This window comes from Hippoglossus stenolepis, chromosome 16 (assembly GCF_022539355.2).
Source record: "Hippoglossus stenolepis isolate QCI-W04-F060 chromosome 16, HSTE1.2, whole genome shotgun sequence".
In the NCBI taxonomy this organism is placed as follows: Eukaryota; Metazoa; Chordata; class Actinopteri; order Pleuronectiformes; family Pleuronectidae; genus Hippoglossus; species Hippoglossus stenolepis.
In genome coordinates this window covers 10,305,324-10,321,461 of record NC_061498.1, presented here as the reverse complement: position 1 = coordinate 10,321,461, position 16,138 = coordinate 10,305,324, and the positions used below count along the sequence as shown (strand labels likewise).

Here is a 16,138-nt window from a genome sequence, read left to right as displayed (position 1 = left end):
TTTGACTGAGAGGTTACAGTTCGTGGACGTCACTGCTACTACGGCCTCATTTTACTGCCAAGATCGTTGTACCGCTTTCTCAGAAGTGACGTATCGTAACAGAAACGACACATCTGTCAAATGCTGTTGAATCTTCGGATGGGCTTGAGCAGCATCGCAAACTACAAAACATGCACCTCAACAACTCGTTTCATCAGTCGACACAGAACTTACCAGTTTCACAAGTAATTACCCGGGAGATGATCAGTGAGGGAATTCATAAAATGTTTGGGCCTTTAGCCTTTATGAATTGAAGTTCACCATGAGTGACATTATGCTATTTACAAATGTCACTGTTATGTTTTGTGTCGTTTTTTTCTTGCGTTTTTTATACTAAGCCCTTTGTATGCGTGTATGTATGCGTGTGATGTCATGCGTGCTTTATTAGAACAAATTTAAAATAAATATCTGCCATTATATGGGGCCTTTCTGTTTTCTCTCTCTCTCTTTTCCCCTTTATAAATGTGTTATTCCCTTGGTCACCTGAGCTGTTCTATTTTTTTTTTTTACGTTTTAAACCTTCGATTGTTGTTATCTGCCATCTGATTTACAGTTTTAATGTTTTCTATTACCTCTGCCGCACACACAAGACATGAATTTAGGCCGAACATGTAGTTACAGCTATTTATGAAGCAACAGGCTGTGGATGTGTCCCATATAAGACCAGATTCAGATCATTTCTTCTGATATAATACTCTTTCTAAATATGTTCAGGAAGGACGACACTCACTTCCTCCTGAGCAGTAAATGTGCCTGTGATTATAACACTCTGTAAAAATTATGTGTATAAACTTTCCCTAAGTGACAGTCACTGAGATTAAACAGGGGTGTCCCTGTGCTTTCACGAGGGGTATGCTACCCGTCCACTGGTCATATCTTTACTTTTTATCGGTTCACGCCGAGGTCCCGAGCATGGAATATGTCCGATGGCCAATATGTGTATGGAAACTGTTACCTTATTTAACGTTAAACAGATAAATCAAGTGCTACGTGTCATATGCTGCCCTAACTGTTTATGTTTCTGTTCACCCAGCTCATGTGAAGGTCGAGCCTGTTGATAAGCAAGTTCAGGGGAATTCGCCGGAGAGACGTCATCATCGACATTGACGGGAGCGCTGCGGCCAACACGGGCTGTCAATTTCTTTCAAACAGTGCAGCCACCGAGCAGCTGCCATCCAGCCGCAGTTAAATGTCACTGCAGAGGTTGCAGAACTTTAGGTGATGGGGCTGAAATCAAGAGGATCTTTTTAAAAGGAACCTAGCGATAAATGATCAAAAGGCACATAGAGTCGTCAAAAAACAACAAAAAAGAAAATTCTTAAAAATGTACGCTGTGAAAGACAAATTTAGTGAGAATTACCTGAAATTTTCTTTTTTTAAACAAAAAAAGTCCCAGTTTTCACCCCAAGCAGGAGCTTTGTAGCTGTTTCATTGGCTAATGTGGAAAAAGCCCAGAGGCAGCACCCACTTCCTATGGAGAACCAGATCAAATTGGCTCACTGCCTCCCTGTGGACGCGTCTGATCAATAGGTCCCCCGACTACGTCTCATGCTGGCGGAACACGGCCGTGGATGGAAACTAACTAAATATGCTGACAGATGCAGTCATACTGCAGACACAGGGTCATCCGTTTATAGTGGTTTTTGCAAATTTAGAGGAGTTGGTGGCTGATCACACAACGCTGGCTGCTTCCTCTCTATTAGATTATTATGCAATGTGTTAGTCTGCATGGTTTTAGAGTAAGGTCGCCAACCACAAATATTTCACTGTTCTCAGAAATCTCTGAAAGAAGCCAGAATTTTGTGAAAACCAAAAAAAATACAGATGATTAAGGGAGGATTGAGTCATTCCAGCAGATTATATTCCAGCTAAATCTACACATTCACACCATTCATCAGGACACCTCATGGCCCAGAAGACACTTATTTTCCACAGTTTACTGAAAGAGATAAATGGGATGAGGTGTTCTTTCCACTGCTGTCGTCGAATCATTTCCAGCGGAGCAGCCTGATATAGCATCAGGGTCTCTGAGGACTTTCACAGTAAATGATGGTGTGAGCTTTGACAGCTAAAAGTGTGGAATTTGAGCCACAGCTTCAAACTGAGCGGGCCTCTGCTCACCAGCTGCAGGTGTCAGACATTTCTGGTCAAGATGCAAATCCTGAGAAAATCCTTGCCCTGTAGATGCGTCGCTGAGCTAAACATAGAATGATGGGTACTATTTATTAACCAGTTCAAAAGTCATACATGTATTTGTTGTTTACAATCAATGCCTCAACTTGATAATGATTTTTGTTACGTTTTTTATTGAAAAAAAAAAAAGAACATAAACAGTTTTCAACAACTGCAATATCAATATACAGTATTTGCATTATAAAAAAAAAATCTGTACAGTCTCTAGTTTGTGCAGGAAGGTGGGAAGACCCTGGTAGAAAAATGAAGACATAAAGCAGGAGAAGTGCCAATGTGAGAACAGATTTCCTTACCAGAGAAGCAGCACAGTATGTGGCTTCCCACTGACGTTATCCGAGCATGACTGTGTCACGACAACACCCAAAGAGAAAAAAACGGATTTGTGACAGTAAATGAAATATGAGTCGACTGACCTGATCTTTAATGAGACAAGGTCCCATTCAGCAACGACAAATAACTTCACAAGACCTGCAGTGGTGAAGTGAAAGGGTTCTACCACGCCAAGAACACTGATGTTTATATGCAGAAGAGACTACGTTAAAAAAAAAAAAATCAACTCAAGTAAATCATTGGTGCAACAGCCAGACACTGTTAGATGAGGAGAAGCTCAGGTTTCAAATCAACTAGCAGATAAGTTTGTTTGTCTCTTATATATATATATATATATGTACACATTTGGCTTTGGGTAAAAAAAACAAAAACAGCAGTTTCTGTTGGGGGGGTAAATTCTCTGGTGAGGAAGAAAGTGCACTAAAGCTCTGGAAAACACACTGACAGAATCATGCTCGTCTACATCTAAAAATAACATTATAGGCTGCATCTGCAATCGTCAAAGTGGATACTTTAAAAGACAAATAATACATTTTGGCTCCTAGATTTCTCTCTATACACACAATATGTATCTTAGCAGCACTTATCATCAACATTCATAACCTCCGCTCGGCTCAAGCCTCCTGTCACATTCTACCACTGGACTGTATTGCACATTTAGAACATGGAGACCTGTGAGAAGTGGGGCCGTACTGCGAATCACCTCTGAATGCCTCCTCCCATGACATCTAATGCAGTGTGTGCTCAGTCGAAGCCAAAACCTGCTGAGCGCCTCTGCCGGGACTGAGACTTTTGTTAAGGCACACGTTGCAATAGATGCTTTACTCAGAAAAGAGGATAGGTTGAGGAGCGTAGTGCGCCGGCGCTCACCGTCCGTGCAAGACCACGAGCGTCATGAGCACACACCCGGACCGTCACACCGAAGGACATTTAGACGCACAGTTTGCTAAGAGACCAGCTCATTAACAAACAGTAGCCTGTTTTGTGCAAGTCATTCAACTTCGACGTTAGTCGCCTTTAAAACGCTTGTTGAATTCAAAATGATTAAAAATGCATACATTTAAGTTGCCATTTGAAATCAAATCTGAAAATTAAATATATTAAACTATTTTAGCCAGAAAAAAATATTGTGTGACTTTTATGACACAAAAAAAAATTTGTATTACATGCAGGATGCTCAATGCAAAATGTGCATCCTGGACATATAGACTTGAATAAATTAACAAATGTAGTCAACCCAATTGGCTATTCTACTAGAACCATTTAGGCCAGTATGCACAGAAACAGGCATCTACGCCATTTTATCTTTATGCAGCCACTTCATTAACCACCATTTTGACCATATGCATAGATTGTACTTTGTTGGTGTCTTGTGCATAAGATTCTGCATAGAGAATTTCAAACTCAAATCACAGTCTTTTCAAAGTGTCATGCATTATTGACAACAGCAGTCTGGACCGAAGTTCAACATACCCTGTGGTAGTGTTTTAGCCCTCTTTCCCCTGCAGTCATATTTCTGATTCTGCCGTCAGGGGGGTTGATTCTAAAGGTAAAGAGTCCAGATTGCATTCAGAGTCTGACACAGCATCTGTGTTTGTGTCCTCGGGTGCGCCGACCTCAACACCGCTCATCTGCCTGGTCACATCCTCCTCAAACTCCTCCTCCATCTCGACTTTTTCAAGAGCCACCTCGTTCTCGTAGCAAAAGGAGTTCCTCAAGCTGGATTCGTTGGACTTCCTCTCTGCTAGTTCCTTAGCGCTGCAGTCGGGCGTGCTGGGCACCTCGTAGGTGTTTTCGAAGCGTGAGTAGTCCACTTTGTAGTAGTTCTTCTCTTCAAAGAGCACCGGCTCAAAGCGGTGGCCCCACAGAATCTCGCTGGCCACATACGAACTCCGACACTGAGTGGTCATGGCTGTAGCCTCGACCATGCCTTCCAGAATCACAACGATCTCGAACTCTGTTGTCTCCAACTCCCGTTTACTCATCTCATAAAACGGGCTGTCCTCATCAATCTCATGCACAATGGTGATCGGAGACACCAGGAATATTCTGTCAATGCCACTATCGAAGCCCACGTCGATGTCTACCTGATCCAGAGGGATGAACTCTCCCTCTGCGGTGGTGCGGGACTTCAGGAGCTGAGCCCTGACGTGGGCCTCCACCAGGTGACTCTTCCTCAGGTTCCCCACTCGCCACATCAGACACAGTTTGCCATCCCTCATGGCCACTGTCGCATAGTGGCTGAACACCAGGGTCTCGTTCCTCTTTTTGGGCTTGGCCATCTTGGCCATGACCGCACCGATGATGAAAGCGTCAATGATGCAGCCCAAAATACTTTGGAAGACGACCATAAAGACAGCAACGGGGCACTCCTCTGTCACGTAGCGATAACCGTAGCCAATTGTGGTTTGGGTCTCCACTGAGAACAAGAAAGCAGCGGTGAAGCTGTCCACATTGGAAACACACACCTGAGTCTTATTCCCTAAGTCTCCATAAGAGAGGGCAACTACCCAGAAGACAAAGCCAAAAAACAACCACGACAGCAGGAAAGAAAGGCAGAATACGAGCAGCATCCAGCGCCAGCGAATGTCCACACAGGTGGTGAAGATATCTGCCAGGTACCGCTGGCCTTTTTCACTCATATTGATAAACTGCACATTGCAGTGACCATCCTTCCTGACGAAGCGGCTCTGACATTTGCGCTCTGTGTGCACCTTGTTGACGTTGCCGTTTCCGTAGCCATTCGGGACGGCAATAGTGGCCAGCTTCATGCCATCTTCCTCAGAGGACACAATGCTGTAGCGGTGGCTTCGCACACTCCCCATTACTTCCGCCTGGGAGGGCTGGGCCGGTTCTGCTTTGGAAAACAGTCTAAGTTTTTGGTAGAAGCGTTGGAGAAACAGTTTTGAATGATCCTGGGGACAAACTCAAGCAGAAAATGTGAACAGCAGGACTGCTGGGGATCGGCAGAGACTGGGCCTGTGCTTCTGCAGGCATGCACCTTCGGTGAGAGCAGGTCACTCCTCTCTGACGGCTGGTTTGGACCTCATCAGTGAAGTGGGCTGTGGTAATTACGAAGAGAGAGAGACAAAAAAAGTTTTAAAGTAATTGGCAGGAACCAGAGCAAAGATCAGCACGTGTCAGTGTGTGGTTACCTGCTGTCTAAATAATGGATCGCACACTTAAAGTTAACAACACCATTCTTGCATTAGTTGAAAACATACACAGCCTATGCAGTGCACTCGGAAAGCACAGGAAACCATTGTGTGTGCATTATCAGTACTAGATAAGACATATTACTCAAGCGCTCAGATAGCTGACAAAGTGGGAGAGGATGTTTGCTCTGGTTAATCTAAGTATTAATTACGCAGGTCAGTCCATGGGGAGCTGAGTCAAATTACTGATCAAGTTCATGTTGATCCTGTGAGCCACTGGAACAAAGTTAAAGTACTGTGCAGATGTGTTTCTAAACTCAACGCACATACGAGAGAATGCAATGCTTCAAAATGTTCCATTTAAAACCTGCTCACCAATTATTTCACTTCACGCTATGTCGGCTACAACATTCGCATTGCACGGCCATAACTAATTAACAACCAGCAGCTTTTCGGAGAGGATGGCAGACTTTCTCTGAAAGTCACAGATTGCATCATATGTAATAGAGCAACAAGGACAGCTAAATTAGAAGAGCTATTGACCTGGTTTGTGTGTGTGGGTGTGTGTGGGTGGGCGGCCCGAAAGGTCCATTAAAATGCAACACCACAGGCTACAAAAAGCCATGGTCAGCCAGGCATGCTCTGCTAGTGCCAAAATAACTCTCCATCTCATCTTAGTAGCTCTATATTGTGTCAAAGTGAAAAGGCCATTAATGGATAAGTAATGGATAAATAAATAAAAAATCAAGCGCAGGAGCCTTTTCGGTAAAAAAAAATCAAAATTACTCTTGTGTCTTTGATTTAAGTTCTGAAAACATGACGCAGTTGTTAAAGAGGACGCCGTGTGGACATCGGTCATTTCGGTCCATCACCTTATTGTTGTGCCTGTTTTGATCAAGTGACGAGAGGTAAGATGTACAGGGATGTGTTCCTGCATCCTCTTTGCTTTTCACAACTGATGATGTCACCCATGGGTTGACTACAAATAGCAACCTGTCACGCACTCTACTGGGAATTACGGGGCTCCATTCATTCACAGCTCGGAGCAGGCCAAAAAATTTTGTTTTCTGGATTTCAGAAATTTCATTTGATATCGCAAATGCTGTATTTGTCTGTTTTTGTGCTCCATTCATTACTATTGAACTGCAACATTCACAAAACCCGAACGTTTTCCGTCTGAGAAAGACTGTTTCCTTCATTCTTTACACGATGCTGGTCATTCATCAAATTTTCTTTTTTTCACAGAGTATTCGACGCAAGCAACACTAGGCTGTATTAAAGCCTAGAATTTATACCAGCCACTGAATATAAGTAAACACCAAGAGGTCACCTCTTCGTCCAACAGAAAGACAGTTCAGAGGGTACTTGTGTAATATCTTTTATCGAAAGCAGCCTTCACTTAGCGTTGGTGATGCTCCAGTGCAAATCCAATCTCTAACACAATGACACTGAACACATCACTAACTGATGTCCCTCTCTCTTTCTCTCTCTGTCTCTGCCACTGTTTACTATAGCTTCTTTTTTTATCTGTTCACCATATCGCCTCACTTATTACTGCAGGTTGGTGCACGGCGACGGGCGAAGGCTTCCAGAGGCTGCACAACCTGTGATTGTTTGTTTTGCATGTGTTCTCAATTAGCGCCAACAGCTGAGGCAGATGGAAACTGGTTACATAAAGCTGCTCTATTTTTTATTACACAAAATCAATAAGTGTGGACAATCATTCAGCAGATCGGGCATGTTTTGTTCTCAGCTTTTAGCAAAATATGTTGTTTTATAATAGTGCATGTACTTTGGAATAGTTTCACAGAATTCTTATTTTTCTATTCATTATTTACAGGATTCAGTAAAGCATCAATAAATTCAGTTTATGCAAAGATATAATGAGTTAGTCCAGATCTAGTACTGCAACATTATGCAGTATCCTTTGTCCCAGTAAAACAATAATAACAATAGATTATTATTAATATTAATATTAAACCAATAAGAAAATATGTTGTTGTTGTCATCACGATTAATATTATGAAACAGGAAACAGTTCGTTTTAAATTTCAAAACAAATTCCCGTAAATAATAAATGCTCAACACTCCCCCTAAGTTATCACAGACAGAGGATACATTTCTCACTATATGAGAAATAGGGAGAAATCATTGCACCTACCTGTTGGTCCTCGCAGTGCAAATCTGCCGCTTTCCTCCTGGAATAAGTCCCATGTGCGCAGAATATGCGCACTTCCTGTCTTTTTACTCCCGCTTCTCTTTTACTGTGCTCTCTCAAGTTCCCGTCTGGCGCTGTGAATTCTGCCATAACCGTCTCCGGCAGCACTGAGGTACATCGATGTCAAAGAGCGACTTAAAAAAAAAAAACCAACACGTGTGTCTGTCCCCCGCCCCCTGTCACAGCAGCAGCCAATGAGAAGCTGCAGCGCCTGTCCGAGGCTCTGAGCCTTTTGTGTTAGATGCTGGAGAGGAAGATGAAAATGAAGTTTTCTCAATGGGAAGCAGCACAGTTGACTTTAATTTTCAAGAATTTGGAGATAAGAGTTGCTGTGTAGTGTCAGACATATCTATCTTTCTATCTATCTATCTATCTATCTATCTATCTATCTATCTATCTATCTATCTATCTATCTATCTATCTATCTATAGTTCTTTCTATAGTTCTTTCTATAGTTCTTTCTATAGTTCTTTCTATAGTCTATCCATATTCTATCTATCATCTATCTATCTATCTATCTATCTATCTATCTATCTATCTATCTATCTATCTATCTATCTATCTATCTATCTATCTATCTATCTATCTATCTATCTATCTATCTATCTATCTATCTATCTATCTATCTATCTATCCATCTATCTATCATCCATCTATCTATCTATCTATCTATCTATCTATCTATCTATCTATCTATCTATCTATCTATCTATCTATCTATCTATATATCTTTCTATCTATCTATCTATCCATCTATCTATGAGAATCAGACAAACACACTGGTTCCTGTGGAGAAAGTCTACTTAAATCTGTGCTGTTATATTGAGTATACTCAGTGAACACACGGTGGCAGTGTAGAGCTGCACCGGCATCACATTACTATAACACACGTGAGAAGAAAAATAAACTAATTCAAGACTTTTATGAGGAAAATGTCTCTTTTATTTGACCCAAGACTCATTCATTCATTTGAAGCTTAAAAAAAAACATTTGAATATCACATATAAATATATTTACAAGAGCGCATCTCATCACGCTGTCCTGACAGAAACTAATCTTCTGGGAACAGTCCAGCGTGCACTGTGACGTATTAGCTACAAGAGGGTTTGTTGCATCCCCTCCACCGTGATGTCACGATTCACCTGGTACGTGTGTCCGTTTCTCTTGCCTGGCGGTAGGAGCTGACCGTGGCCCTCCGCAGGAAGCTTCTCTCTGTCTTGTTCCTCTGCACTGAGCTGGGGCACCGACACCCATGTGGTCACATTGAACAGAGAGTAGTCCACCTTGTAGTGCCTGCTGCCCAGTTTCAACATGTCCTTGAAACGCTGGCCCCAGAGGATGTCTGCCGGTGTGTAGGAGGTGCGTGTCTGGTGGAGCATACCCGTGGAGTCTCCTGTGTACGTGAAAGACACCACCAGCTCAAAGTTGTCCCCCATCAGGTCGTCAGGGCCCAGGCTGTAGAGGGGACTGCCGGGCTTCAGCTTGTGAATGATGGTGGCTGGTGTGGCGAGGACAATGTCCCTGTTCTGAATGTCCAGGTCCTGATAGGACATCACAATAGACCCCTGTTGCTGTTTTACATAGCGGACTAACTGGGCCCTGACTACCCCATCCAGGATGTGATTTCCTCTGAAGTCTCCAAGGCGCCATGACAGACACAGCACCCCGTCTCGCAGGTTGACTATTGCACAGCTGCTGAAACCCACTGTCTGAGCTCTCTTACGAGCAGACGCCATCTTCGCCACAACGGCGCCAATGACAATGGTGTCAAGGAAGCAGCTGAATACACTTTGAACCGTCACCATGATAATGGCCATGATACAGTTCACACTCGTCCCCCTGAAGCCATAGCCTATAGTCGCCTGGGTCTCCATTGAAAACAGGAAGGCTCCTGTGAAGCCGCGCACATTGTACACGCAGGGTTCGTTGTCTGTGTCGTCGATGTCTCCGTGCACAAACGCGATGAGCCAATAACAGAGGCCAAAAAGGAGCCAGGAGAGGATGTAGGAAAGGGAGAATACGAGGAGCATCACACTCCAACGGATTTCCAGAAGAGTGGTGAAGAAGTCCATCAGGTATAGGCTCCAGTCTCCGGGGGCCTTCTGGAAAACTACAGAGAACCTGCCATCTTTCTGCATGTAGCGGAGCCGCCTGCCCTCCTTTCCACTTTGCCTTTCCAGCGTGTGAATGGTGGTGTAGCTGGTATCGATGACGACCTGTTCGCCCCGTGCTGTGCTCATTGTGACCAGTCTTCTGCAGACACAGAGGGATGAGATGGAAAATCAAGTTTAGGATTAAGCATCTTACTCATTACATGTGACCAAAATGTAAAAGTCTCTGAGACTTGCTTTTTTCAACTGAGCCCTTCCTGATTGAGCCCTGGGTCAATCTGTGCCTCCAGCTGTCAGTGGAAAGTAACTTGAGCAGTGCCCGGAACTGGGTGTGAAAAATGTACTCCAAGAGCACGAGTTTCTTCCTGGTTGATTATTTACCACGAGTTCCATTACAGTCTGGAGACGGTCCAAATCGGCTGTGCTAAAAGCTCTCCATAAACACCATGATGTCCGCATTACAACCAAATGTCATCATGCAGGTGATTTCCATTTTCCATTCTGCTTGTTGCAATAAAAAAAATAAAAAATCAACAACAAGTAAGAGCCATTAAACACTTTATCAATCAGTGTGGTGGAAGCATTAAAGTTGATGCTTAAATTCATTCATTTAAATACATTCATATGTTTCTATATATTATTTGTTTATATTCCTTACACTTACGTATTGCTTGTTACTTATAACTTGCTTTTTGACTTTGCTACTGTAATACTGCAAAAGTCCCCGTTGTGGGACTAATAAAGGACTTATTATCTTATCTTATCTTATTTTAAATCACAGTCGGGATGAAACCTGTAGAGAACCGTAAAACCTTTTAACATATCAGGTTTGCCAACTATGTAAACAGGAAATCCGCCGAACAAAGGCCATGTTTATCATGTTGATCTCCTGCTTATTTAGATTTCTGTAAGCTTGGTTGCTTTTTGAGAGAAGCAGTGTTTTGATTTGTTATTTATAAAAAATATATTTTTTCTATTTTTCTCCCTATGTTTCTGTTTATCTATGGAAACAACTGAGACACTTTTTTTTTGTATAAATCCGACAGTGTATAAATGGTGTATAAATGGTGTATGACAGACAACGCGCTGTAGGAATGTGTGTGTGAATGGGACTTGTGATGTGAATTGCTTTGAATGGTCAATAAGTCTGGAAGAATCATGATATAAATAGAGTGTTAAATAATGTTAAAAAGATAAAAAAAAGTGCATATGTGTTTATTTCTTTCCCCATATTCCAAATTATATTATGTGTTCCCAGTGACATGAACCTAAGAACCTTATATTTTTGTCCAGGAAGAAGAAAGTTCCTCATGCTTGACCTTGTTCATGTACCAGCTTTGTGTCAGTGGGATCTATCTTCTCTGGCGGAAGAATCTCTTATTATTATTCAGCTCGACTCATCTATTTAATTTTGAGTTTTTGGAAAAGTCTGTTGCCTTCCACGTGTGACCCAGAATAATGTCAGGGAAGCAAGGGGGAGTCCCAGAAATACTTGTTTTTGATAAATCCACTTATATGTCTGTATGTATTTACTTCAAGCTTGAGGTCAATAACCTACAGATAAAAGGAAATACCGCTTGGTGAACAGGAGAGTGCTTATGCAATCAATGTTATTACTCCACTTGTTCTAAGAAAGTTGGTCCCGGTTAATTAAGCAAAACCTCAGTGAAGTTATTAATCTATTATTTTGTTCCCAATGAGGGTAAATTATTATCCCCTAACAGCTTTCACCTCTACATGTTACTGCCGGTGTTAAACTTTAACCACAACACCTTCGTTTCAATGACAAACAAAATACAACAGAGTCAGAGCTTTTTCTTCCTATCACTTTCTCTCGTCAGTAGTCTGACAGCAGTTTGAATTATTACTAATGAAAGGTTTCCTATCCAAGCATTAATCAGTGCAGAATACATGTACCCAGTGATCAATGAGACTGTTATCAAAGCTGTGTTCTTCCTTGCATGAAGTCAGACAGACTTTTATCTCAACTTTTTATTGTTTAATTGAGTCCCTTCGGAACATGCCGTCGATGTTTATCTCGGTTTTATGATAATGGTTCTAATTTAACACCCTTTCAGGGTTTTTTCCAACAGTGTCAAGTTATTACTGTTCCTGTCTGCATAAATGAGATTTTACTGTATGAGTGGGAGCCGAGCATGTAAGTAAACAAGGAGTCACAAAAGAAATCTGAAATCTGCACCGTCATGCATGACACCTTCTGGAGAAAACTGTTGCAAGAGTTTAGTTTTTTTTACTTAATTCCATTAAAGGGTCAAATGACACATTATAAGATGACACAGCAAAACAGCCCCATTCAAACATGTAATCTCATAATTACTCTTTTTGCATCGATTGTTATGCTGCGTAATGGCACGGTGAGTACTGACAGCATTTGATAGATAAGTAGATGAAAGTGTATAGAAGAATAAAATCAGCTGTTGCAAACATGCATGCATGACCTGTTGACTACTTGACTGATAAGTGTGACAGTTATGCTGCAGCCGGATTTCTACACAGCAAATACTTGAGGGTAAGTACCTGGACAACAACAGGTCACTGGGGTATGTGTTTGTGGCTTGTAAATTAAGTCTCTGACCTGCTAGTCCTATCACATATGAGTTAAAAAAAATATATAGTGTCAACATGTATCATGAAGTTTGTTTAAACATGAACAATTCTTTTCATCATACCGAAAATCGCTGTCAGTACTCTTGTTTAATCATTTAGAGTTTTTAATAAATCATAAAAAAAAGATATTTCAATATGCAACTTACTCTGAGAGCCGAAATGAGAGGATATCAGGTGTCCAGGCATTAAGAGACGTGCAGTCAAAGTAACCTCCACCTTGTGTTGGTTGCAGAGTGTCGGGGGGGGGGTGCTGGTCCTGAGGCAAAGTCTCCTTTTCTCCTGATATCACAGCAATAACTTCAAAGTCTGAAAGCCTATTGGACGATCGGGTATAATTTATGACCCATGGAATATTTTAGAGCTTCCGTCAGAACAAAAACATCAAGTCCTCTGTTCGTTGCAGATGTTCTGCCAAGATGCTAAAGGCAGATAAGCGTTGATGATATTCAAGGTTATATGGCAGCTACATATATTTGAGTAATTTTCCTTTGGATTTCTTTCAGGTTAACCTTTGCTCCAGCAGGTAGATTCACTGCCGTCGGCACAAGGATTTTCTTTGTCTCAATTGTCCTCAGGTTGGTTCTGATGAGACAAGAAAGATCACAACTGAACCGCCACCCCACTTACTTTTAAACCACATTTATTACGGCCATAAGAGCATCCGAAGAGGTAACAAAAAGGTCAACAACGCCAAAACAAGGTTGTTTCGGTGTTGTTGACCTTCCCTTCAGTCCCACCTGACCTGATTCAACATGTATTGGTTTTCTTTTGTTAGATATGATGTGAAAACAGAGATAAGACACATTCCTCTGAGAGATAACCTCAACAGCTCATCTGCGACTATATAATGAGTAAGCGAAAAACACAGACGGACAGGAAGTAGCTCTACTTTCTTTGCTACGGAACACAATGATAGCCAACAGTTTTCGGGAGATCTGCCTGCATATGCCCTGTAAATATCCCAATCAGGCAATGCAGACTTTTTAAAATTGTATTAATGCCATTTCATTATGACATCATCAAGATGTAATTCATACCATATAATGACAAATGATTGGTTAGTCTAAAGAAGCTTTAGATTGTGTCTCTAATAATAATGTTACTGTGTGGAAAAGCTAATGTATTACTACACTGTGTGACATCATTTTCTGATGTCATAGTGATGGCATGATGATCATCATTTTCTACCATGTGATCTTTTATAAGCTTTAGGTCGTGTATATATAGTCTTATGGGATACAGAGATACCTTTGAGAAATCTAAGAATATGTTTTTTCGAACAATAATTTTCTTGACCTCGACCTTTGACCTTTGACCAATCAGCTCCAGAAGTTAATCATCTGGAGATACCCTCCTCTGTAACGATCCAACCAAGTTTGGTAAAAATCCATCAACACGTTTTTGTGTTATTTTGTATTTATATACATGCACACACAATAACACAATTTCTTGCTTCCAGCTATGTTGACGCACAGGTAAACATAATAAACCTGATAAAAACCTGATAAATATCGTGTGATCTAAAAGTTTAGATCACACGATACATGCACCACAACATTTGTCAAGAAAATGAAAACTAAAATACGACACGTTTGAGTGTGACTGTGTGTTATGCAGCATATTATACAATTTGCTGGCTGCATTAAAGGGTCGTGCAGGTGAGGGGTTGAGGTTGAGTCAACAGAGGCAGCAATGGCCTTCATCACTTCACTGACTTCAGCTGGAGCCACTGGGAGCTCCTGGCAGCGAGGCGGCCTGAGCTGTGGGGAAATCTTGTGAAAGAGTAATTTTCCAGACACGCCGGAGAACAGAGAGTGATAACCTCAGCTCTGACTGACAATGATCACGGGTCAATCAAGGTATGAAACCACGCCCCATGTTCAAGATAAACTAAAATAACTGCAGTTCAAAGATCGCTGCATTGGTTTGAGCATTTGCCTAAATTCTTCCTTTTGGTTTTGCAGCAATACTGGTGCAGTGTCTGTTTTAAACCTGCCTGTTTCTTTGGCCTGTGGTGATGCTCTGGAGAGCATCAGAATTATTCCTAGTTTCATTAGTGAGTCCTCCTCAAACAGTTCTACAATATACTGTCACTTGTTTATTGTTGTGTGCTGGACGTTGTGTGCAAAGCTGCAAAGTGAAGTTAGCAAATTTTGTGTTCATCCTACCTGGTTTATCGACAATTATGATTTAATAGTCAATGTTTTTCATCAAATGAAACTGAATTGGCTTTATTATTTCGTGGCATATATATATATATAAGTTTGAATGATTTACTACTGTCGGCTTCAAAATAAAAGCTTTGTAATTCAGCTCGTTATATAAAGCAACTAAACAACATTGTGCTTTTACTATGTAGACAAATTGCTAAAGAGGAAGTGATGCTATAAATGTTGCTGCCATGACACCTGCGATAGTCGTGATTGTCTGCGTCAGCACGATATGTTCAATTTTCAAAATGATCTGGCGGCAATTTTGAGCCAGTTGCCGACAGGACGTAGAAGAAGACGTGTTCAACTCAGGCCCCCCCCCCCAACTGACTGCTACAGAGCCTATTTGCTTGTTTTTTCTACTTTTATTAATATTGAACATTCCATGCGTCCAAATCACACCGGCTGCAACCCCTGGACTCACTCCAAAAGTGGACTCAAACACTTCACCCACCCCTCCATCGTCATAGTCGTGAGTAGATAATGAGTGAATTTAAATTTTTGGGTGAACTATCCCTTTAAGAATACACATGCCAAGTGTGAGGCTAATTAGATGAACGGTTCTCGAGATGTGGGTTCCGCATACAGACACAGGCGTTCGTAAGAGAAGTGGGTAGATTACATTTCTCCATCATAGCACATGACACACACCACCCACAGAATATATGGACTTCATATTGTGGAGGTGTAGTTGAGGTTGTGGGTAGATTCTTCTTGGTATTACGTGACATAGCATGCAAAATGGTTTGTGCAAATGGCAGAAAAAACATGTGAAAAAAACAGCTGCATTCATAATCCAGACAGCTGTCAACACAATGCGTTTTAATGGCCTTTCTGTGAGAAGGCCTTCCCTCGACCACACTACCACCCGCCAGCCTCAAGTCTTTGTCCTGCGCCCAGCACTGGGAGTCCCAGCTCTTTCAGGTCAACACATGTCTCCATTATTGGCCGCTTTCTCTCACTCTTCAGCCCCACAGCCATGCCTGGATAACAAAAAGCAGCTGGAGCTACCTGTGTCTGCGGCCAGGTAAACACACAGTGAGAGCAATTCCACTTTTGTTCTGACTGTTTACACAGGATCACTGAGGGAAACGCCGAACACTCAGTGTAATTAATTACGCAAGGGTATTCTTACACACTATTGTGAGTCCTTCGCATTGTCCGGTGCCTCCGTGTTGTGAATATGTGCTTGATTGTCACGGACGGGCCTATTTAAGTGTGATGTGAGGCTGAAGGAAGAGAAGACAGGGATGG

At 41.8% G+C, this 16,138-nt stretch overlaps 2 protein-coding genes across 2 annotated transcripts; both read right to left on the bottom strand.

Moving 5' to 3' along the window:
• Positions 1–2,325: 2,325 nt before the first annotated feature.
• LOC118123674 (inward rectifier potassium channel 2) lies at positions 2,326–8,051 on the bottom strand. Its single transcript, XM_035181189.2, has 2 exons — positions 7,879–8,051; positions 2,326–5,624 (listed from the first exon to the last, which is right to left on the bottom strand). Exon 2 carries the CDS (start codon positions 5,385–5,387, stop codon positions 4,071–4,073), a length of 1,317 nt encoding a protein of 438 aa, XP_035037080.1. The 5' UTR covers positions 5,388–5,624; positions 7,879–8,051; the 3' UTR covers positions 2,326–4,070.
• A 978-nt stretch (positions 8,052–9,029) lies between these two features.
• LOC118123355 (inward rectifier potassium channel 16-like) lies at positions 9,030–10,175 on the bottom strand. The gene has a single exon (XM_035180704.1). The coding sequence runs from the start codon at positions 10,173–10,175 to the stop codon at positions 9,030–9,032; it is 1,146 nt and encodes a 381-aa protein (XP_035036595.1).
• Positions 10,176–16,138: the final 5,963 nt, after the last annotated feature.

Bases quoted from the DNA above. Each gene is read 5' to 3' on its own strand.
- LOC118123674 (XM_035181189.2), bottom strand. From the start codon at position 5,387: ATGGGGAGTGTGCGAAGCCACCGCTACAGCATTGTGTCCTCTGAGGAA.
- LOC118123355 (XM_035180704.1), bottom strand. From the start codon at position 10,175: ATGAGCACAGCACGGGGCGAACAGGTCGTCATCGATACCAGCTACACC.